The following is a 25,626-nucleotide window of genomic DNA, read 5'->3' on the forward strand; positions in this document are numbered from 1 at the left end:
ATTATTTTATTGTAACTTAAGGGCTGAAGTATGTATATTAAATATACTTTAATATCTATCTGAAATAAAATCCTACTATCCTATCTCACTATTTTACTAAAACTAAATACAATAAAAATTCATAGACATAGACAGGTACTTGTCTGATCTAGTTGACCGCTGCTTTGTATCACTTTGAGGTATGCATTATACTCTATCATGAGTTTATCCAAACTAACTAATATTCCTAATTTAGTTTGAATAAATTGCGATTTACTTTTATTTTCTTAATCAGTAGACTATAAAGGAAAAGATGCATTAAATAAAATGTTCATGAGTCTCAAAATTTTGTCAATATGATAGCAATTCCCCATCTTGTGATATGGTGGTTTCTTCTCATATCAGAAATCTTCCATATGGAGTCATCAAATGAGAAGGTGACACTGCTATAGTGAAACCTATTTGGCTAACGAGTTTGAAACAATATGAACCATATTTGAACACTGCATGTTCTGATAAAAAATTAAAATGTTAAGATTTTTCTGCAATACATCTTAAGTAAACGCAATGCCTGATGATGAATTTTAAGAAAATTTTAAACTGACCATTATTTTTTTAGTTTATATGCGTCAGAAATTTAGATTATAAAAGTAATGATAAATACTTTTTTGAACTTATTACCTGAAAAATTAAAAACGTAGTATTTGATGATGCATAGAAAGTATTCTATGCATCATCAACATTTGATGATGCATAGAATACTTTCCTTCAATTGTCTTTTTTTAAAAAATCAGTCTACTTCCCTGTCTGGCCCATCATGTTGGGCATCCACAGCTCAACAGCATGGTAGGAGATTACGAAATCCATTTGTGTCCATTTTGGTGCTGTTTCTTGGAAGACATGCCAGCAATTACGTTGAATTAATTTGTAGGAATGTGTGAATGTAATGGAATGGAATCTCTTCTCGTAGATAATATGGTTGAAAATGGTGTCACTGTCCTTCATGGGGTAATCCCAGTCAAAGGTCAACAGAATGGAAATTTGAACTTGGATGTCTTCTCAAGTGAGGTTAGACAGTGGTAACATCAATCTGGCAGTCCAGTGGGCATAGGGAGAAAGGAAAGAAAAAATAATAATAATCATCCTTGCATTTGATATAGTGATATAGTGTCTTTGAGACGTCTCAAAGTGCTTCACAGAATATTACTGTAAAGTGAATTGACTGTGTATCTTGTGGGCGAAACGCAGCAGCCAATTGTGCACATTTTTTTTAAATTTTGAAGCGATTATCATCCCCAGAAAAACGATCCACCAATCGATTAACAACCGGTTCCTACTTACTGCTAGGTAAACAGAGGCGTGTGGAGTTAGGAAACTTGCCCAACATTTCGCCCTGCGAGGAATCGGACCCGGGTCCTTTCACTTGCGAGGCCACTGCTCTAACCACTAAGCTTATACAGGATATAGGATTTAACATCAACACAAGAAGGTTTTAAGGACAACACAGGTATATTGTAACTGGATAAGTGAAAGATAGGTTTTGATAAAAATGCAAGGATTTGTTTATTTGTTGCTTATCCACAATTAAAACTAGCATGAGATTCAAAATAGAAAGCAGCTCATAATCTGAACACATGTTGTGCATTTATTTACTGTTTGTAACCCTCCAAAGATATAATTATTGTCATTCATAAAACAAATTTCAGCAAAATATTATTAGCACTATATGTTTTTTTTAATTTATTAACATTGGTATTATTTATCAAAGTGAACAAATTCAGCCATTTTGTTTTGCTGTTTCTTTCTGAATATGGATTAATTGCACATCAAAATACTAATTTAGAACCTATGTTAGCTGGGTTCACCCCTGTTAGAATTCCTTAGATAGTTATCTGCTCCATGGCATATATTAGTGCTGGGTGCTCTGTGGTGGGTAGTACCAGGCATTGCTGATTGAATGAATTAGCCCTTAAGAATGGAGTACACACTTCATTTCCAGTTGATTTTCTATTGTGTGGTCCTGATCAAGGTGTAATGGAAATCTTTACACTCTGCCTCACACCCCTTATCTGTAAGTGGTTTGAAGTGGAAAGTAATGCTGGCACTTGAATTTACAACTTAATCATTGGAAGTTAAAGGTACGCTGCTATTTCAATAACTGTGCTACATTCTTAAATTAACAGGTATTTTTGGTCACCTTCTTTACCTTTTCCCACATCACACAACACCCCTGGTCAAGATCACGCGGGTGATCCACTCCCAAGTGACCTCCAGTGCCCTGCTGAAAACAGCTGCTAGAAGGTGCAAGAGTGGCTGACCTTCCTGTGAAAATACAGCTCACTGCACTTGATTCTTTCCCACAGTGACACAGCTGAGATTGTGAATTTGTCATGTTGATTACAACATAGCATGCTTTGGCTCCAATGCACAGCACCACCACTCCACAAGTTTTTTTCATTCTTAAAAAGAAATGCCAGTATGTCAGCCGTGTCAGAACTATTTTGAGGTATGGAACTAAGATGCGGTGAAATACGAAAAGAGAGAGAAAACAGGAGACTCTTACATAAGCTCCTAGGGTCCTTTCACTTGCAAGGTCGCTGCTCTAACCACTAAGCTTATACAAGATATAGGATTTAACATCAACACAGGAAGGTTTTAGGGACAACACAAGTATATTGTAACTGGATTGTAACTAGTGCAAGGGCAGTATGATATGTATTGAACAGGTCCTACATCAAACTCGCAAAGCTTAAAATGGTAAGATAAATGTTAAGTACGTTTTCTTCCCCATTGGTGTTATTATTGATGGCAACTAATTAGTCTTTATCTTTTTTTTGCATGCAAACCCCTGTGTTGGAACTCTCAATAGAGAGTAAGTTTGTTTAGTATTTGTTGGACACCTAACCTTTGCATGACAGAAATTAACCTCCTTCACATTCAAGATCACAATTTTTGTCATCCGAGAAGCTTGTGTGGTTTATTCAACAAATGCTGCATAAATGAGAAGGAAATATTTTTAAAACAAGTAGTGTGCTCTGTGATCTACTAATCAATTGACATTGCTTATCAAATGCTTTACCTACACTGCCTGTATTATGATGTTTGGCGCAACAATAGGCCCTTCAGATTTGGCTCGATTTTAATTTGTGCTTGAGAAATAGACAACTGGATGTATGTCAAGCATTAATGTCTGCTACTCAGCTGATGCTTGGCTGTGTTGTGAATGCACACTTTCAAACATATGTAGCTCTTATCTTTTTAAAGTATATGAAAGAGTATGGGGAGGCCATTAAAGGTTAAGGATAGCTCGCAGGAGAGTGGGATAAGATTAGGCGGCTCATGTGGAGAAAATCACCAATGCAGATTGAATGGGCCAAATTGCCTGCTTCTGTGCTGCAATATTGTATGATTAATTAAGGCAAATCATTAGGTGTTTCAAATTGGCTCACACTATCTAATTTCAATATTGTATTTGCAATTTGTTTGCAACTGGAACCTCATATAGAGCAGTTTATTTATTTTGGGGGAAATTGGCGATTGTCTGATCCAATGCAGGATACATATTTGGCATTTGCTGATCTGTATAAATTAATAAGCTCAGAAATTTCTTAGTTTAGTTGGACATTCTTTAACTTTTGTGTTCGGCTAGATGTATATAGAGTTTAAAAAATAAAAAGCCTGGCAGATGCCAACATTCTTAGTTTGGCCATTTGCTTGATTCCTTTTGAGTCAAAAAAGGTGCTAAAAATGGTTGTAATGTTTTGAGCAAAAATAAAAATGATGTGGCTTAAAAGTTAAGTGCATATAATATGGTAACAGATTCAGGCAGCAGTAATACGTTGATCCATTTAGCTTACCCATCCAACTTCCCCAAATATTCCTTAGACCCATCTATCTCATCATCTAATAATCCTGTAACCCTTTAATTTCCAGAACCCTGTCTAATTCATTGCTGAAACCCTTTATAGATTCTTCTTCCACCACCTATACTGGTATTCTTTTCCATACGTGTTCACAAATCTTAATCTCCCTATCTGTTTAATATAAGCTTTGCCTTTTGAATGGAGTGATTCTTAGATCCTGGGTATTTCCTATTAAAAAATTTGAAAAATAGAACTATAGACAATCCCATTATAACGCTATTGTCTAGGTCTAATAACCCAGGCCTGCGTTATAACCCAGCATGAGAATATAGCTGATTTCTGGGTTGTCAGGTTGCCGCTGATATACTTTTAGCTTGCTATACAAGAATTATCACTGACGTTACTTCCTTCACAAGTGAGAAGTGATGTTTAATGCACATTACTTGTAACGTGCAAAAAGTGATGATGTGGTGATCTGCAAGTCAGTCATTATACAGCAAAGTTAACCAGCTAATCAGGCCATGTGTACTATGTGTTTGGTTAGTGCGGGTCCACAGTAAACCCACGCTCCAAGCAAACCGTACTCCCAGGGGAGGGGGTGGGATATTATTACAGGATTGCCCTTTATTGAGTGGAGATTTGGAATTTCCTGGAGATCTTCGATCCTTCTCTAAAGCCTTGAATTCAGAAAAATCCTGAAAGATAACTGGTATGCATTAAGTACTGAAAGTACTCTTGCACATTATGAAATAAACCATTGCAATGTTGCTGCTGTTGTTGTTTGTCTATTTTCCATTTTCCTGCGAGGTGGTGTATTTATTTTTTCTTTGACATTTCGTTTTCTCATGGTAATTTTGTTTTTCTCTATACATTATGGCAGTTGTCTTGTTTTGTTCATCCCTCTCCCTTTCCCTCCCACTTCTCCCTTGCTTCCTCCCTTGTCTCCTTTGTTCGGCGCCCAACCCTGTCTTTGTGAAGTGCTTTGAGACATTATCCATAGTGAATGGAACTCTATAAATGTAAGATTGTGCTGTAGGTTGAAAACTAATGCTCTCCCTTATTTTAAAATTACTTCAAACACACCCTATAATTCCAATCATTAGTAATAAAACGATACTGTTACTGCTCTTAAAATCTTGTGACAAAGACCCAGTCAAAGTTGTCTTTTAGTTATTTAGGAGTCGTCAGCCATTTAAATGTACAAAATGTAAGGAGGAGCACACAGTCATGAATGTGAGATTAATACTTTGCTGTTGATTAAGATACACTGATTGTTCATATTAGCACAACTGAGGTTCCTTTCCATCTTTAATGAGTGTAGGTTAGGATAGAAGTGGAATGAAGTGCCAATGTAGTTAGCTACAAAGTTTACAACTGAACACTTCATATAATGGAACTTTTGTTTTTTTTATTCTGGGTAAAATATACAATACATTAAATATAATGAAGTAGTATTCTGTCACATAGAAATACAGAGTTTGTATATGATTTGCAGTCGAACCTTGACCTTTTAACCCAAAGTGTTTAAAAACAATTTTTGTTATGTTTGGATTGTGCAATTGGGAAGTGAGTCCCTTTTACTGTCAAAATAATGTTACTAGCGCCAAGCATCATGGTAAATCATTCTAGCTGATGCAGTTGCATGAAAAAATGGACTGTTTTAGTAAAAATGAAAGGGGGGGAATGATATCTGCTTTTATGTACAAGAATGTTAAAAATCATTCTGTGTATCTTACGGAGCACAATCGCAACTTTGCAAAACAGCCTTTCCTGCTTGGCTGCAAAAAATGGCATTTACTGAAATCTTTGAACTTATTACTCATACATGGAACTTGATGGCAAAGTGTTGATTCTTGGCATGTCCATATTTTTAGGTTTTCAGTATGTTTTTGGAAACGCTGGTCGACTTCATTCATGTCCACAAAGAAGACCTTCAAGATTGGTTGTTTGTTTTATTGACTCAACTGTTGAAGAAAATGGGTGCTGACTTGCTTGGCTCTGTACAGGCAAAGGTTCAAAGATCACTTGATGTTACAAGGTTAGTATGATATGACAGACAGAATTTATACAATATAAGTGACAAAGACGTTAATGCTCCGATTTATGTTAAGATCTGAAAATGAAAAATGGTTGTTCTTGTTAAATTATATCTTTAGGTTGCAGAGTGAGATGGTGAAGTCTTATTTCTTTCACCCCACTCTCTCTGTCTTTCACCCCTTCTCTCCCTAAGGCTCTTACTCATGTTGGGGTATTGTTCAACGGGTACTGCTTGTCCTTTGGTACTTTACCCATTTAATCATTCTTCATGTAGGAGCCTAGACAGAGAGTGTTGCCATGTTGTTTGACAGTAGGAAGTGGGGAGCATTATAGCCAAATCTATCCTGTCCATTTGTATACACTGTTCGGGAGGAATCATAAGTGGGAACAATCTCTCGGTGGTTTCTTACCATCACAGTGCTTGATGCGTTTGCACAAGCAGTTCACCTAGATTCTTTTTGTTATTTATTCCACCATTGACAAGAACCAGGCCTGGGGTATGTGGCAATCTTGGAAAATAATATGTAGCGATTTTTAGTGGAATTTCTTTGTAAGGAAACTTCAATGGGGATCAGCATGATGTACTTTGTCTCTGTGATAAGGAATTCCATTTCAAATCACCGCGTGTTAGAACATAAGAATTAGGAGCAGGAGTAGGCCATTCGGCCCCTCGAGCCTGCCCCGCCATTCGATAAGATCATGGCTGATCTTCAGACCTAACTCTAATTACCTATTGTACCCCTTTGCCAACAATAGTTGCAGAACAACTATCAGAAGACCCACAGAACATGTTATTAATGCACCATTGTGAATGGGCTTAGATTTTCCATCAGCTCTGCAGAAGCAGCTCCCCCACTTTACTGCGAACATAGAATTTATCAACAATTCCTCTCATTCTCTTTCCTATGTTTTTTTGGGGAATGGAGGGGAGTTGCGGGTTTGTTTTGCTAAGATTTTGAATTGCAACATAGGATGACTATGCCACTTAATGATTGACAGGTCTAACATCTGAATAACATAAAAATAGTCAAATGTTATGTATATTTTATTACCACCTCCGGAGAAGTGACAAAATCCTGTATTGAAAGTGGAACAAAAAGTCACTTTGCTCAATATTAACATTTTATTTAGAATACAGAATGCAAATCACTGTGAAAGGTACAACACGTTTCGATTCTAGAAAATACGAACATAAGAATTTGCTAGGCAAAAGAACAACAAAATTACATTTGTATAGCGCCTTTCATGTCGGGAGGACAAAAGAAGACCAAGGTTCATCCAGTTCACTTTCCACCATCCTGGCAATCGCATGACATGTCGTGTCCCAAACTATATATTGTATCCCAAGATATTATTTCTGAACAGAAATCTATTTAATTTGTTCTTGAATTAATCAACACTTTCCACTTCCACTATTTCCCTTGGGAGCCTGTTCCAAACGTTTATTACTCGCTCACTGAAGTAGTGTTTCCATAGATTCATTCTGAATTTACCCCCTTCAATTGCAGCCCATGTCCTCTGGTTCTACCATTCTGGACAAGATAAAACAGCTTATCATGGTCTACATTATTTAGTCCCTTTAGAATCTTAAAGACCTTAATCATATCGCCCCTCAACCTTCTTTTCTCCAGCGTGAACAGGCCCAGTTTACCTAATCGCTCCTCATAGTCCAGTCTATCCATCCCCTCAATCATTTTGGTTGCCCATTATTTGTTTTGATTTGATTGACTTTGTTTAGAAAACTTCTGTTGCAAAGTAGAAAAGGAGTGAGAAAACAAAATGTTGGAGGATAAATTACAATGAGCTAATTCTTTTTGAACATTCTTTTTCAGGGATTCTTTCCCAAATGATCTACAGTTCAGTATTCTGATGAGATTCACAGTTGATCAGACACAGACACCAAACCTGAAAGTGAGTTGGACGTACACAGAAATATATTTGTTCTACTGTAAATCCAGCCAACATAAGTCTTATTTTTAAGGGTATTTTGATGATTGACTCAAATATCTTGTTATTTTCCTAGTTTTTCCTCTTCCTCAAGTTCTGAATCTCATTATGTGTGTTCATTCATCCATCATACCACTAAATAATTTTTTTCTCCTGCTTCTGACTTAAAAATAGCAGATACCTTTCTGATGGTGACTTTGTCAGAAACATAAAAATGAATTCACCTTTCATCTGTTTGTAACTGATCATTGGTTAGATACATCAGAACCACTTGCTTTTAAATTATGTTACATTATTGCAGAAAATCAATAAGAACAAAAGCAAACAACAACAAATTGCATTTTATAGTACCTTTCATGTCAGGGACAGATGTCTCAAGGCGCTGGGCTGTCGAGGGCTTACACCTATTTCTTATCAAAGTTAACTTCAGGACAGCTGTTTTTGACCATTTGAATTCTCAGATTTTGAAAATTGACATTGCATATAATGCTAAAGGATTTGGAAATTATGAATCCTTCAGATACCTGGAGTCTTTTACTCCACTGAGATGCTAAATCTCAGTTTAGACTCCTGTAACATGAATAGCAGCCAAAGGAGGTTGCCCTTGATCTTAGTGGAGTCTGAGACTCAGAACGCTATTTACAAATACTTTTAGAAATTTCACATATTAGAATCACTATCATGATAGCGTTAGAACATAGAAAAATCTGGCCAATAAGAATATTTGCTGTCAACCCCTAGTCATTACCCCCATAAGTAAACACATGGCAAAGTAGTTAATTCAACAGTGAAGTATTTCAAGAAAATAACTAAACATTCCTCATTACCCCTGTTTGTTTGCCTCGGTTGGAAGTACTCTTGTCTCTGGGTCAGAAGATAAGTTGATTCCAGCCCAACAAAGCCATTTTGAGCAAACAGTCTAGACTGACGTTCCAGTGCAATGTTGGGGGGAAGGTATCTTCCTTTGGATGAGACATTAAACAAGTCCCATCTTCCCGTTCAGGTGGATGTTAAAGCAACAACAACATCAATAAATTATTTAATAAAATATTCAAAAAGAAAAGGGAGTTTCCAATGTCCTGGCCAACAATCCTCCAAAAATGAATTGGCAGATCACCTCCCGAATGTTTGTGGGACAGTGCTATTTGTATATTGGCTTCAGGGCAAATTTGCTTCCATTCCATTCCACAAATACACAGTTACTACATCTAACTAATTACTATAAAGCTCTTTGAGACGTTTGATGTAGGCGCTATATACAGTATATCAAATGCAACAATTATTAGTATTATTGTGTTTAGAGCTTCAGAGAAAGTGCACTACAGCCATAATTTAGGCCTGTGTTTTTTTTTCGATCACTGCAATTTGGAGTATTTACCTGCTGATTAAATAAAAGAATCTGAGTTACACTGAAAATGTTAAGCTTGAATAATAGATAATTACAGTTTATGAAGACTTGATGTAACAAAATGTGAGATCATTGTTGAAAAGTGTAAGACTTAATAATAATCCTTGCATTTGATATAGTACCGTATTACAACAACAACAACAACAAGATTCCATTTATAAAGCGCCTTTCACGTCAGGAGGACGTCCCACATCTTCTAGATGTCTCAAAGCACTTTACAGAATATACTTTAAAGTGAATTGACTATATATTTTGTGGGCGAAACGCAGCAGCCAATTGCACACAGCAATGTCCCACAAACAGTGGTGGATTGAGTGACCAAATTTTTACATTTTTTTTAGGGATTATTACCACTGGAAAAGTGATCCGCCAATCTATTCATAAACGGGTTCCTACTTACTGCTGGTTAAACAGAGGCGTGTAGAGTGAGGAAACTTGCCCAACGTTTTGCCCTGCCCAGGAATTGAACCCAGGTCCTCTCGCAACCCAGGTGCTCTAACTAATAGGCTACAGCACTCCACGTGGCATGTAAAACATACGTACCTCCTGAAGGGAGGATTAACATCATGGTATGAAATGCCAAGATATCCTGTAGTGTAGTGGTTAGTGTACTCACCTCACAAGCAAGAGGACCTGGGTTTGATTCCTAGGCAGAGGAAAACCTTAAGCAAGTTTCCTTACTCCACACGCTTCTGTTTACCTAGCAGCGAATAGGAACCCAGTTGTTAATCAATTGGCAAATTGCTTTCCAGGGGTATATTAAAAAAAGTGGTAACTCAATACTAAAAAAATGTGGTAACTCATTCCATGACTGTTTGTGGTACATTGCTGTGCGCATTTCGGCCACACAATACACAAGTCAATTCATTTTACAATATGCCTTGTGAAGTGTTTCAGACGTCTCGACGACGTGATAAGGCACTATAGTAAATGCAAGGATTATCAATATCCCAGTCCAGTGCCTATACATACGTTGTGATGGTGGTATTTGAACAATTTTGGTTACATATAACCTTGATACATATTAACCTCACCTGCAATCTAATTTATTGATAAGTGAAAAGTGCTAATAACCGATTTTGTTCATTGGGAAGTTTGAATACTACAACAACAAATTACATTTATGTGGGGCCTTTCACGTCAGGAGGACGGCCCAAGGCGCTGGACAGTCAGGGATCTGTACCCAAGCTGGTGGTTTGGATCAGGAGGAGTGGAGGGCGGGGAGGATAGGGTTAGTATGGTGACCGAAGGCACAGTCGAAGAGGAGGGTCTTGAGACGGGTCTTGAAGGAGGCATTTACAAATACTCTTTATTTACAGGTAAAAGTTGCCATTTTGAAGTACATTGAGACGCTGACTCTACAGATGGATCCTGGAGACTTTGTAAATTCCAGTGAAACACGTTTGGCAGTATCGCGCATCATCACTTGGACAACAGAACCAAAAAGTTCAGATGTTAGAAAGGTATGTGTTATTAATGACTGCGTATTTATATTAAATGTCATATTGTATTGCTTTGAAACATCTCGAAGACATAAGGCGCTATATCAAAGGATTATTATTATACAGTAAGGGTAAGTAAGTAGTGCAGCAGTAAAATGTTCTCTTGATGTTTTTTTTAAATCTTAGATGGAAGTTTCATATTTTGATCTTTTTTCAGCTGAACACAAATATTCTTTTATTACTACTGTGTTTAGAGCTTCAGTCCTTATGTATATGTCGTCTAAAATTCGATCTAATCAATAATCTACCCCACGCATGCGTAACTCAATTCACCCAATAAGTGACAGGTCAAGACTACACAGTGACGGTCAAAACTACGTTTCCCAAGATCCAGTGCTTTTCGACTCGTTGCCATATGCAGACTTACTGGCCGCAGTGATGAAGTGAGGCATGCGCACACTTACTGGTTGCATGGAATCGCGGGAAATGTCATTTTGGCCCGTCGCCTCTTCTGCAGTGCAGTGACGGGTCAAGACTATGTTTCCCACAATTCAATGCATCCGGCTTTTTAAGTGCGCGTGCGTTAATGGATCAGGACGTCATTTCCCGCGATTCACTGCAGTCACGGAGTGCAGGGATGAGGGAGGACAGGGGAGCGGCCTTACGAGTTAGGAGATTAATGGCTTGTTTTTAGAAAATACAACTAGTACAAAGGAATCTAAAAGTGGATTTGGTTGAAGGTGAATGGGACTCAGGTGCATGTACGACTTAGGCGGTTATATGATTCATAAAGATAAGACTTACATAAGTTTTATTTGTTGTATAGACTAGTTTTGATTTGGCGCAGGCTTCTCAGACGTGACCAGCAGAGTCGATAAAACAGTCACCACAAATTTCTGTGACGTTTCTCTTTATTTCATAGCAGATTTTTTAAAGCAGCTTTCTTTACTTACGGAGAAAAGCTTAATTCTTCTTTTTCATCAATTTTACTAAAAATAGGCAACAGTACTGTGATTGTTTCATTCATTTCTNAAAAAAAAATGAAACACTGAAATGGATTAAAGCGAGAAAAAATAACTGCAAACTGTAACAATTAAAATGGCATCGGTTTGAATTTATTTATTTTTAGTTCCCAGTTGAACAATGCTTATTGTTGTAGGGGTATAGTTCACATGATGTAAAATTAACTGTAGAGTGCCCCTAGCTACAAAAGTGCCAGAAAGCTTAATTGTTAACTTGTGTGGTTTTAATTGAATCATCCCCAGCAGCAGCACACTGCGGACTTCAGAGTTTTGAATTATTATTCACGGCTATAACTTGCAATCAGAAACTCTGGTGTGTGTATTCTCTGTGGCTGGAATTGGGCAATAATTACAGCAAAATATTTCAGCACATTCCTTGGTTTGTGTATTACTAAAGTGATTATTCACCATGCTCTGGTCCATTGGAAACCTTTCAGATAAACTTTGTTTGTTGATATACTTCCAATATGGTGCATAGTTACAGAAGTGGAAAATATTGGAGTAACATTTGCCTTTACAGAAGACACGGCAATTCCTCTGATTAAAGATGTGAACATTGAGTTTTTAAAGGCTTTCTATTATCTTTGTTTTGTAGATTCAAGTAATTACAAATGATTACATTTTCTGTAAGTTGCAAGCATGATATTAAAGTCTCATAATTACTATTCTGATACATATTACCTTTGTGGATGACATAAACCTATCCTTCAAAAAAGTGAACTAGACAAAAGAAGTTACAACCTTGAATTGTTAGGCAGCAATTATTCTTATTAACTTTGGTGAAAAAAAACAGTTTCTCTTTTCACTGATCATGTGAGAAGTGAACTCCTACAGGGAGTTTGAAAGCTGACTACTCACAACAGACACCCACTCATACAGAAAGCAATGTCATGCTCCTTGCCCAATCATGGAAACGTTGGGAGTATCTGTAGCTAGCTGAGCTTATACCTGAATAATAGAAGCTGAGATGCAGAACTTGGTCTGAATATCAGGCAATGCCAATCTTGATGCATTTTCCTCCTGTACTTGTAAAAGTCAATGGCCTGGATTCCCAAACCCAGTATAAAGTAGCTAGATTTGCAGGTAGCACACACTGTGCGGGTGGATCTGTGGAATCAGAACAGGCAGCAAAGGTTTTACAAAGATCTTGATAGGGCAAATGAAATTCATTACAGATAAATGTAAGGTACTGCAATAGGAAATAAGAATGGGAAGCACATTTACCTCTAAATTACTCCTAACTTCCAGATACTCTGCTCTTGGTGCTTTTCTTCCTCTTTGTATGCTGATCTTGTTTATATTAAGACATTGGACTATCTTCTATTGATTTCTCTGAATGAAAGAAGTAGGTTTGAATACATTGGGAGGTACTCCAAAATGTTACCTTGAGCTTAAAAGTAAAGTCAATGCAGATTGATTTTATGGAGCAGCTTTAGCAGGAATATTTACATCTGCTGCACTCAGTTTACCAGTCAGTCAATGCACAAAGTTGTGAAAGGAATGCTATCATGGACATTGCCCTTTCATAACTAGAAACCAGACTTTTAATAAGCTTTGGGAATTTATTTTGAAAAATCATATTACATCGGAAGACAGAAATCTCAATCTATTGGTAAACTGCAAAAATCATTGTCACAGGATGTTGATCTGTACAAATAAGCTTCAGCACCACCCATAAGCCTTCATCTAATATCTCAGTACAAAAAAAGTTCTCTGTACAGATATGCACAGAAGCTTAACTCTGAAAAGATTCCCTTTCTAAATTCTATCAAATTTTAGATATTTATTTCTTGCTAATCATTATCAGGAATCTTGCTGTATTATCTAGGCCTCCATTCTGCCCCTGATATGATTAGCAGAGTGAATACCAGGCCTATGGATCTCAGAATCACAGATATGCCATTGCTGTTGAACAAATTGAGTTTTAAATGCCCCCTTCTGGCAATGGTCTTTAGTCTTATCAAAACACAGAAGCAAAATGACACAGTGTGGCAGCGTGAAGAACTGATTAATTTATTGATGGATAGATAGATATACTGTGCAGGATTCAAAGCTACAGTAAAGAAATGAAGAACTGTTGTATAGTTGTTGATATAGATAAGCCAAAATTCACTAGTCATTGCTGTTATTTTCGAGCTTTTGACTCTGCAGAACCTGACAGCCTAATGTAGCTCAACCTTTTCTGGTTAGCCACCAGGAGAGTGATTTTGTTTCCCTCTAGAGCTGTGTTTTAGTATTTCAGTAATTCTGGTTGGCATAGATTTTTTTGCAACCAGCATTTCCAGATATCATATTAATCTTCCTGGCAGCATATATGTAGCCACTTCACTATTGTAATCCCTTTCTTTATTTTGTGGTCTGATGTTAGTTGAGACCCGCATTAAGTTAATCAGCTAAGTGTTTTGAAGGTTCATTCTTGACTTTGAACTCCACTGCCATCTGGTTTCATTGAAGTTTCTTCCAGTGACAGCAAAGTAGTGCTTGTGCGTAATATCAGACTATTCTAGGTTTGCCCTAGTTCCAGCCAATTATATTGAATAGGGGTAATGGAGGCCAGTAATGTTATTTTAATTAGAAGATAGATGAATTATGGTAACATCACCAATTAAAGAATATTAATGAGTCTAATTTGTAATATTTCTTAAACGGATTATTTAATAATGAATCAAAATCATGAGAATAGGAACTCTTGTATGACCTGCTGACCTATGGGAACTCGGTTTCGATAACAACTATTTTCTGAGTGAAGTTCCCCAGGGTCGATCGGTTGGCATTCATTATTAAAGAACCCCATTAAAAAGTAATGCAAATTATACCATAGTATTCTATTAAACAGGGTGATCCAACCTTTTGTCTGCTGAGGGCCATATGCCCTATTTGAGAAACGTCTGCGGCTTCAAAAGTAATATTTTTGTGATTCCCTTCCAGAAACATAACAATTACAGGTTATGGAGGGAGCGGGTGGGCCAGATGAAATGGAGGGAGGGGGGACGGGATGTAACTGGCCGGCCCGCGAACTGCCTTAGACCAAAAGACATTTTGAGTGCAAATACTATCGAATGCTTCTAGAAAGAAAACTAGAAATCTTAATATTGTTTTGACCACTTTTCTTTCAGGCAGCTCAAATAGTGTTGATATCTCTGTTTCAACTCAACACCCCAGAATTCAGCATGTTACTTGGAGCTTTGCCCAAAACATTCCAGGATGGAGCCACCAAACTACTTCAAAACCATCTCCGTAATTCAGGCAGCACTAGCCAGGTAAATGCCCTACATTTATAATAATAATCCTTGCATTTGATATAGCGCTTTTCACGTCGGGAGGACGTCCCAAAGCGCTTCACAGAACACACTGTAAAGACTGTATATTTGTGGGCGAACGCGGCAGCCAATTGTGCACAGCAATGTCCCACAAACAGTTGTAGATTGAAAATGACCAATTTATTATTGTTTTTAGTTTTTTGGAGGGATTATTATTATTATTATTAGGCGTGTGGAGTAAGGAAACTTGCCCAAGGTTTCGCCCTGCCTGGAATTGAACTCAGATCTCTCACTTGCAAAGCGAGTGCTCTAACCAGTGAGCTACAGGACTCCACATACTAAATCATTGGCAGGGTTTGAAATTATCATAAACTGTAAAAAAAAACTTGGCTTGGAGTGGCTATTTAAACTTAGTGTGATTTATGTTTGACGGCAGCAAACTAAATCATGCATTGCAAATTGGTAGGGCATTGCAAAAATGAATTGTGAAGGTCTAATATGCAGCAATTTCTAACAATATTCCTTACCTGGGAAACCAAAAGTAAAGCACTCTGAGCTGAAGGAATTCTGTCCAACAGGATCAGCCTCCATAGGCTGCAGATCATCCAGAACGCTGTAACCCGCATCCTCTCCTGCACTAGGCTCCGTGAACCCATTACCCCCATCCTTGACCGACTCTTGGCTTCCCATCACACAGAGAATACAGTTCAAGATCCTGGTCCTCAACAATGTGATAAGGCATATATCAAATGCAAGGGTTATGTTTGTTAAAGTAAATATACTGAAATTAAGCAACAGTGACCTGTTGTTGTGATACATTGACTATCAAACTGGCCAAGCTAACTAATTGGAAAGAATTGCATTTTTATCGATACAACTATCTTTTCGGTCTTGGTCAGATTGTGAAAATGCTTGAACTTTAATTCTTAGTGACTTTTATCTTTTCTCTGCAGCAGGGATCTAGCAGCAGTTCTGCAACACGAGGTACACCGCGCTCACCTGCAGGTTGGTCCAGTCCTCTCACCTCACCAACCAATACAGCACAGAATAACCTACCACCAAGGTAATGTGAATGTAATAGCCTGTGCACTATCAATCATTGAGCTGCCTAACCGGTGCTTTCGTCATCACTCCTTAAAGATATATTGATTCTAGTCATTCAATTCAGTAGATTTGACTGTTGAACAACCAAATAGTAAATATGCATTCAAATATGCATGTATAGTGTTGATGGTTATGAATCCAAAATAAGGACTTTAGAAATCAAATTAAGTGTAAAAATTGGTTTAGGTTTTGTGTTTTAAATGCTGCATCATTTTTCTATAATATCTGAACAATATATTGTTCCACTTGGTAGATTGGTTAATATTAGATTTGTTTGAAGTAAAGAACATAATTAATTTTGTTACTTTATAACCATAGACTTTTACAAAATATTGCCATAAGCTTTTTTATGCAATGTAAAACAAAGCTATCCTCTGAATTGAGAAGTTGTTTATGTTTGGCTCTATTTTATGAACAACCAATCCCAAAACTTAGCAGCCATGTTATCAAATAGCCAAAGTAGTACTTAAAGTGTACTCAAACATTTTATGGTTTTTGTTTCTACTCTTATGTTGGCTACTTTGTATTGATCTAGTAGCTGCTCATGAAACCATGTAGCTACAATGTCAGCAGAGATCTTTACAGCACCTTTCCTACAGGAACTTCTATGAATAGTATTTATTTTACTTATGTTCTGTATTAGTGCAGTGACATTGAATATGATTTTAAACACAAGTTGAAATTTACTGCCAACTTGTACAATAAGCCTTCTCAACAAAGTGCATTATTTGTTTTGTTGCAAACAGTGCATTTAACTACGACACAGAAAATATGAATTCAGAAGAAATATACAGCTCTCTTCGAGGAATGACAGAAGCCATCCAAAACTTTAGCTTCCTTAGTCAAGAAGAAATGATCGAACCTGTAAGACGGGATGGTAAAAAAGATGGTGATGGAGACCTGGTACGTGGTTTCATATTTCTGTTAAATCTTCTGAATCCTCTTTGGTGTACCAGCGTCCTTTTGTGGACAATATTCCAATTGTGGCCTCAACTGTAGAGGGTTAAAATGAGGTCAGACAAGCCTGTCGAAGGAGGGTGTGGGCTCACGGGAGAGCGACGAAGGGAGTGGGGCTGTCGGGGAAGCAAAGAGGAGTATTTCCATTTACTTTTAACCAACATGTCAGTCTGTTAATAATTTAATAGCTAATTATTATTAATATTAACCTCACTCACAACCCCACTAATCACTATTTTGTTGTTATTGTTATTTTTCAATTTATGAGATCTGTGCCCCAGACCCTATCACCCGTGCCCCCCCTGTCCCCCCCCCAAGCTGCTCTCCTTAGCCCCTCTCCCCATGTCAACCCCCTCCCCATGTCAACTCCCCCCTCCCCATGTCAACCCCCCCCCCTCCCCATGTCACCCACATATCACCATTTGTTGTTAGTCGATTGGTAGTTCGCTTTCTGGAGGTAATAATCCCTTCAAAAATAAACAATAATAATAATTTGGTCACTCAATCCATGACTGTTTGTGGGACACTGGTATGCGCAATTGGGTGCCGTGTTTCGTCCACAAGATCCACACTTTACAGTATATTCTGTGAAGCGCTTTGAGAAATTTTGACGACTTGAAAAGGCGCTACAACAACAACAACAACAACTGCATTTATATAGTCCCCAGCCCATCATGCCGGTTAGCGTCCCGGAGTGCTTGACACTGGCGGAAACTGACCCCGAGCCATGGGAGAGGGAGGGGGGAGGTGACTATAAATACGATCAAGAGGAAGGTCTTTAGGTGTGATTTGAAAGTGGTGGGGGGGTGGGGGGCAAGGCGAAGGGATTGGGGAAGAGAGTACCAGAGCTTCGCACAGGTTCAGTGAATCTTGAGGGAGATCCCAGGGAAGTTGAGTTCGGACACGCAAGAAGGAAGACGTTGACAGGAGCCAAAGGGTATGGCTTCCATTTTGCTGAAGTTCAGCTGCAGGAAATTTGCGCTCATTCAGAACATTAGCGGACGAGGAGATGCAGCTGGAGAAGAAAGGGAAATAAATTTGGGAATCATCCGCATACATGTGGAAGTTGACCTCATGTCTGCAGATGACATCGCCGAGAGGGAGTGTGTAAAAGATGAAAAGAAGGGGCCTAGGATGGAGCCTTGGGGTACCCCGCAGGTGACCAGGCAAGTAATATTATTATTTTTGAAGGCTGTAGTTGCAAGATCAAATGGATTATTTAAAAGGGATATGCATACACACATATATACAGTGGAAAACTATTAAGCCAGACACATCGGGCCCGGCTGGATTGTCCGGCTTAAACGGCGTCCGAGGTTAACCAAAGTCCCATTACCCCTTCTCGCCCAGCAAGGAGGCAGTGGCCCGTCATCCATCCCATTGCCGTCTCCATTTAACGGGAAAGGGACCAATTAGCAGCGGCTTCAAAGTTATTGACGGCCTGAAGCCGCTTGTGAATGTTCGGACTCCACCCATTCACAAGAGGCTCGGCTGTCAATCAATCACAAGTTAACGCCTTCCATTCCCTCTCTTGTTTCTTCCCCGTTCCTGCGACCCCCCCCCTCACTAACCAACAGCTCAACTCCAGCCGCTTGTGAATGGCTGGAGTCCACTGTCTAATCAATCGCAATTTGACTCCTCCAAACTCCATTCTGGAGCCACTCATGGCTGAATGTAGCTGCTCCGAAGACCCAAATGAGTACTTTCAGCAGTGACCAGCGTGGCATTTTGTCCAAATTAATTGGATTGTTGTAAGAATTAATCGGCATACTTAAAACTGGTAAGAATAGAAATAAATAGGCGTGGGTGGGGGGTGTTGGAATCAGGGAGGGGGAAGGGCAGAGAGGGTAGGAGGATGGCCAAAGGCACGGTTGAAGAGGAGAGTCTTCAGGTGTGCCTTGAAGGAGGCAAGAGAGGGAGCGAGGCAAAGGGAATGTGGGACGAAGTTCCAGAGGGTGGTGGCAGAGAGGCTGAAGGCTCAATCGCCTATGGTGGGCGGGCCGGGCGGGGGACATGGAGCAGGGCAGAGCCTGCTGAGCGGAGCCTGCTGGGAGTGGACAGGTTGATAAGGGGTTAACAGGTCGGAGAGGTAGGAGGGGACAAGGCCATGGAGGGCCTTGAAAGTGAGGATGAGAATTTTGAACTCAATCCTCTGAGAGATAGGGAGCCAGTGGAGCCGGGCGATGGTGGGTGTGATGGGATCATGGAGCCTCGTGCAGGAGAGGACACGGGCTGCAGAGTTCTGGATGATTTGCAGTTTGTGGAGGGAAGAGTTGGGAAGGCCGACAAGCAGGGAGTTGGCATAGTCGAGTCTGGTTGTAATGAAGGCATGTATGAGGGTTTCGGCGGCCTGAGGGGTGAGGCAGTGGTGCAGTCGGGCAACGTTGTGGTGGTGGGGAAAGGCAGCGCGGGGTCATGGAATGGATGTGGGGGAGAAACGACAGTTGAAGGTTGAACAAGATGCCTAGATTCCTGACTGGCTTGGTGAGGCGGAGTGGTCGTCCGTGAATGCTGATGTTGCCAGTGCCTGAGGTGTGGAGGCGCTGGCGCGAGCCAACCAGTGGAGCCTCGGTCGTTAAAATGTAGAAAGTTGGCTCTCATCCAGTAGTTGATGTCTGACAGGCAGTCTGCCTGGACATCAGTGGTCCTGGGGCCGAGGGTGGAGACAGAGAGATAAAGTTGGGTGTTATCGCGTATGTGTGGAAGTTGACCCCATGTCTGCAGATGATGTCACCAACGACCGAGACATTGGAGAGAGACTGAAAAAAACACAGGAGCGTACAAAGACCTATTATCTGCACTGTTTTTATATCCACAATGAACCCAGTCCCAATTAATGCAGATATAAGACTCTCTACTGTTCATATATGAGATGCATGACCATCCACATTCATACATAACAGGGAAACATTAGATTAAATAATTTGCCATGATCCAATAAAATGGCTGAACAGATCCATCAGGCTTAGTAACATACTTCCCTTCCTATGAAATGCCTTATGAAAATCCAAATTAATATAAATGCAGCATAATTCTTGCCTACTAATTTAGTTCCTTAGTGATTTCTGTGTTTGTTTTCAGGCTATATTGTTAACACCCATAAAATACTCTTTAACTTTTCCCTACTGGTCGTTGTGTTAAATCTTGTTCATAAACCATAAGCAATTATTTTTTTAAGTGCTTTTAAGTGATGGTTATCAGGTGCCTTTTATTTTAATATTGCTTCTTCTTTATTTAGGCAGCACATAAACTCATGTACCAGTCTGAGCCATTGTAAGTGATCTAGAAGTTCCCAGGTTTCACTGGTGGTCTGTGCTGAGTTACTTTACCTGAACCAAGCCTATTGTGCAAGACACAGAATCCCTGACTTAGGAAAGTCAGGTTTTCCACCATTGATCAGTATTTATTGACTTGCTGGAATATTTGTGTGTGTAAATGTAATTCCATTACTTTTCTCTTGTATTTGGTAGGCCAGTGGTGGAGTTGCTGATATCCGAGGCAGTGGAGATGCCAGTGAATCTGGACTAACTGGTGTGGACAAGACTTCACTACTTAATACCGCAATCCAGCGCGCAAGCCCACGACCACGCGATTATAGTCCTTTCAACTATTCTGATAATACGTCTGTAAATAAATCTGCTTTAAAGGAAGCCATGTTTGATGATGATGCTGAGCAGTTCCCTGACGGTATGTACCGAGCAGTAAGAATTGTTATTTGATCATGATCAAAGCAACTGGTCATAGAAAGTTTACAACACAAAAAGCAGCTATTTCAAATCACTGTATCCACTCTGATGGTAGCCTTTCTATTGAAGGATCCTGTCCTAAAGAACTCTTCCTGCTAATCCTTTCCAGTTGTTAAGATAAAGGAGGATAAAAGAATGGTCAAGTGATCTGAAATAGAAAATGAGATTAAGTTTTTAGGAAATGTACAATCACATTTTAAAAGGCTTTTAGTTGTCTATTTACAGCAATTAGGTTAAGGAAACAGTAGTACTCCTGATGGATCCAAAAGGGGGACATGATATTGAATAACATTGGGTCACAGGAAAATTGAGAGTTTTCCTAAGTGGAGTTAAAATTTGCGAAATAAGAGAAATTTTAAGAACAATAGATATTTTGATTAATGAAATGGACTGAAGACCCAGACCCATGAAAAGATTTCAATGACCAGGATTAAGTGTACACAGGGTTACAGAAAGAAGGAAGATGAAATAACAGAGCACCTAAAGTTATAAGAGGAGTTAACATGGCTACTGGGGGTGACTGGGTGACCAATCGATTGGAGCTGATACAAAGCTGGAGGTATTCCCTCCCTCCCAAGTGACTGGAAATGGTTTGGTCAAGTATAAAAACTTGGCTAGATGAGGGAGTTGGTCTGACGAGTGTTAAATTATGTTTAATGTTGACTAATGAGGAGTAATAATTTTAGGAAAAAATAATGAAGAGGTGGAATATAAACGAGTATTAGTTAGTTTGGGCACACAGCACAGGGAACAAACTTGAGTACTGTACTTGTGGAAAGATTGATTAAATTATCCAAACTCTGTGCAGCAGAAATAAAGGGAGCAAACAAATTATTAAGTTGTTGGTTCCAATAACAACAATCCTTACATTTGGTTTTGTGCCTTTCACTGCAGTAGGTTATCTCAAAGCTTCACATAATATACTGTGAGCTGAGTGTCTGTTTTGTGGGTGAGAGCAGCAACCAATTTGCACACAGCAGTGTCTCACCAATAGCCATGACGTGCATGACCAATTATATACGGGGGATTGTTGGCTGGGTCACTGGGAGAAACTATCTTGTGGGGGATGACCGTAGGTACGGTCGAAGAGGAAGGTTTTAAGGCACAACCTGAAGATGGGTAGGAAGGGCAAGACGGAGGGAATGAGGGAGAGTTTTCCAGAGTTTCAGGACGTAGTGGCTCTAAGCTTGGACGCCAATGATGGAACGAAGGGCACAAGAGACAAATAGGAGGCAGTAACCAATTGAGCGGCAGCAACAGGTTGTGAATTGGAGAGTAAGCAAGTCGCAGAAGAATTTGAAGATGAATATGAGGATCTTGAAATCGATCTGTTCAGTGATAAGGAGCCAGTGGAGCCTGGTAAGAACTGGTGTGGTGGGGGTACGAAGTTTAGTGCAGGTGAGTACACAGTTTGTGGACTGAAGCTGGGGAGCCTGGTGAGGAGGGCATTGGAGTAGTCAAGGCGGAAGGTAACGATCCCATGGATGAGGGTTTCGGCTGCATTTGGGGTCAGATACAGTCTTAGGTGGGCATTGTGACGGAGTTGAGTGAGGTCATGGTCAGAGACAGGATGTGTGGTAGGAAGGACAGCTGTGGGTCGAACCCAACATCTAAGTTGCGCTTGGTTCGATGAGTCTGAGGGATAGGTTGGGGAGGTCAGAGTCACAGGTAAGAAGACGTTGACAGAAGCCAAGTAGTATGGCTTCCATCTTGTCAACGTTCATCTGCAGGAAGAGGATTTCCCCCCTTGCACTCCTTTCCCCTCACTCCCCCCTGACGTTCCTTCCCCCTCGTTTACTCCTTCCCAATTGTTTCCCCATCGCTTCAGTTATGAGGAGAGGCTAGAGAAGCTAGGATTATTCTCCTTGGAGCAGAGATGGTTAAGAGGAGACTTAATAGAAGTTTTGAAAAGTATGAGGGGATTTGATAGGGTGAACAAGGAGAAACTATTTTCACTGGCGGGTGGGTCGGTAACCCGAGGACACCGATTTAAAATAGTTGTTGAAGGAAGCATAGGGGAGGTGAGGAGAAATTTTTTTACACAGCGAGTTGTTCGGATCTGGAATGCATTGCTTGAAAGGGTGGCGGAAGCCGATTCAATAACAGCTTTAAAGAGAGAAGCAGATAATTATTTGGGGAGGACAAGTTTGCAGGGCTATGGGGAGAGAGCGGGGGTGTGGGATTAAATTGAATAGCTCTTTTCAAAGAGCCGGCACAGACACAATGGGCCAAATGGCCTCCTTTTGTGCTAATTCTATGATGAATGTATTTTCCTCTTTAGGAGGATACGTCCTGTTTCGGTTAGTGCTTTTATGTAGTGTCTTATAAGGGGTAATCATGTGGACAATATGACGTCAAGGCAGATTTATGAAAAATTACTCCAATAAATCTCACCTTTCCAGGCAAATGTCCGTTGATTGTCAATGGGATCCAGTTACATACTGTAACCGTATCTGGAAGATGTCAGTAATGAAAGAACTAAAATGACCCAGAAAGATAGGAAATCTCTCTTCAAGGATTAGCTTTCTGAATGTAATGCAGGAGGTGGATGTGTTGTGCAACTAACATATAACTAGTTGTGGCCAGTTTCAATGCAAGGTCAATATTGAGGCCGTCAGTATATGAATGTGCCTTTACCTATATTTGATGTATGTATGTTGACATGTTTACACCAGAAACACGGGTCAGGTAATACTGTGTTGACAAAATATTTTGGCCAGCAGATGCAATGTTGAAAGCTGACACCGGCATCAGTCAGTGTAATTTGTTGTTGTGTGGAACTTCTGAAGACATTGTTTTATATTTACACATTTGGGAAAAATGATAGGGGAAGCCATGTACACTTTTCTTTGCAGAATGGGTTTAGTGACACCATTGAGTTTGTTCCCCATCCTCATTGCAGAACTAAAACACTATAAATTTGAAACATTGTCAGTTTATTTTGGGAAATTTTCAGTGCTACTGTTTCTTTTGACAGTTTTACCCCTCTTTTAATAGTAAAGAACCCTAAATAAAATATATGCTATTACACAAATCACCACCTGCGTAAACTTTGGAGTTGGAGGATCTCAAATATTCTTAAAACTCTGAACTAAAGATAAAATTGCCATGTAAGAATGCAATACAGTGCTTGTCCAGGTAGAACCACCCAACTTGTTATGGTTTCAGTTTGCAGGGTTGAGACTATGTCTACATTTCCAAGATCTCATTGGCAAGTCAAACAGGTTGGTGCCTTGTGTTTGTGCCGACTTGCCTGGCTCTCACAAGCTTAACCATTCAGTCAAGTATTCCCTAATCTTATATTGCATAAACATTTGTCTTCAGACCAGTTCTCATTTTCTTCCGTCATTGGCAGCATTGTTATGGGTCTTTCCAAATGGAAAATAATCTTTCCCGCTCCTGAATAAGCAAGAAGTATGATCTTTGTCAATTTGATGTTCCTACACTTATCTGTTCCAAACTTCCAGTTTTGCATATTTCTTTACAGGATTTTTATAACTTGATGCCAGCAAAGTGGCTTTATTCACTGCATCTTCATTAAGGGCAAACTTGAGAACTGAATTTTCAGTCAAGATATGGAAAAGACGAACAAGCTGTCCACCTCAGAACTTTATCAAATGGGCAGGGGGAAAACAAATCAGTAGCTAATCAGTTTCATTCATTCACAATTTGTGCGTGTATGTGTCTCTCTCTCTGGCACATTCTTCCTTTGACTTGTTCATGCTTCAGTGGAAATAATCTGAATACATTGCAGTAATTTGCTCTCCCCAAAAAAGGTATATTTGCAATATTATAATTTCTGAATTTAATATGTAGATATAATACTTTCCATTGTCTGTCTAATATTTAAGACTTCAGACTGAATTATTAAGCTTGAAAAGCCTTTTCCATGACCTTGATCGCTTCATTGACTTTGGAAGTCAGAAATCTAATACCCAAAGGTTTTCCAAAACATTCAGTTATTGTATGCCATTGAGTCCATGGTTCATGAACTGCTTGTGTTGGAATTAATTGGAAATACTGTATTTTGCTAGTGTTTGTATTTTTGACTGCACCTTCTGAAAGTTGAAGTGCTGTTTCTTTCCAACCGATTTATTTTCTAGCCTTACCTGCTATTATTAAGAATGTCATAACTTTAAATATCGTTGAAGTTCTGGATTCCTCTTTGAATATTTCACACTCTTTTTTTTCTTTCTTGAATCATTTAGCATTTTTTTCGCAAACATTAATATTGGTGTATTTTTTTTTGCACAACAACAGATCTTGCTTTGGATCAGTCTGATTTGGTTGCAGAACTACTGAAGGAACTGTCCAATCACAATGAACGAGTAGAAGAGCGTAAAGCAGCAATGTATGAGCTCCTGAAATCTATTCGAGAAGAGTCTTTGGGAGTGTGGGATGAGCATTTCAAAACTGTTCTATTGCTGCTTCTTGAGACACTTGGGGATAGAGAGGTAAAGTAGCATGATTATCATTTTAAGAATCGGCATATAAAATTAAATAAAAATTTCCAGCCTTTTCAAGTTCTATTCTTCTCTAAACTAATAAAGACAGAATACAATAATCGACTGACATAGAGACATGATTTATATCTCATTGGAAAGGTCTTGCATGGAGAGTGCCATGGGCATATTTTTGTTGGGGGGGAATCTCCTATCGTTGATGTGCTATATTAAAAATATATTTAAAAATGCTTTAATTAAGCCTCCAAAAAGGTTTACATGTATTCTGCAACAAAGTAGCAACAGGTCACACATTCTTCTGGAGAGATACGTCTATACTAATAAAGACAAAATGTCTGTGTGTGTCAGGAGTCCTCCCAACCCGGAGTCCTCTCACTGAGTCCTCCCACTTAATCCTC

The 25,626-nt window shown here is 39.2% G+C and overlaps 1 protein-coding gene across 15 annotated transcripts in view; it reads left to right on the forward strand.

Annotated features, from left to right (window-relative positions):
* clasp2 (cytoplasmic linker associated protein 2) overlaps window positions 1-25,626 on the forward strand; it is a 173,301-nt gene that overhangs the window by 134,215 nt on the left and 13,460 nt on the right. For 6 of the 15 annotated variants that reach the window (XM_042332204.1, XM_042332205.1, XM_042332208.1 and 3 more), the window contains 8 exons: window positions 5,717-5,880; window positions 7,712-7,790; window positions 10,554-10,697; window positions 14,815-14,958; window positions 15,915-16,021; window positions 16,809-16,965; window positions 20,490-20,706; window positions 25,026-25,219. In XM_042332204.1, the coding sequence (XP_042188138.1) occupies window positions 5,717-5,880; window positions 7,712-7,790; window positions 10,554-10,697; window positions 14,815-14,958; window positions 15,915-16,021; window positions 16,809-16,965; window positions 20,490-20,706; window positions 25,026-25,219 (1,206 nt within the window). Of the gene's footprint in view, window positions 1-2,848; window positions 2,852-5,716; window positions 5,881-7,711; window positions 7,791-10,553; window positions 10,698-14,814; window positions 14,959-15,911; window positions 16,022-16,808; window positions 16,966-20,489; window positions 20,707-25,025; window positions 25,220-25,626 lie in introns of all 15 variants that reach the window. The other 9 variants (XM_042332202.1, XM_042332206.1, XM_042332209.1 and 6 more) reach the window with 3 other exon arrangements.

The sequence above is a fragment of the Callorhinchus milii genome, unplaced genomic scaffold (genome assembly GCF_018977255.1).
Source record: "Callorhinchus milii isolate IMCB2004 unplaced genomic scaffold, IMCB_Cmil_1.0 Scaffold2, whole genome shotgun sequence".
Taxonomy (NCBI): Eukaryota; Metazoa; Chordata; class Chondrichthyes; order Chimaeriformes; family Callorhinchidae; genus Callorhinchus; species Callorhinchus milii.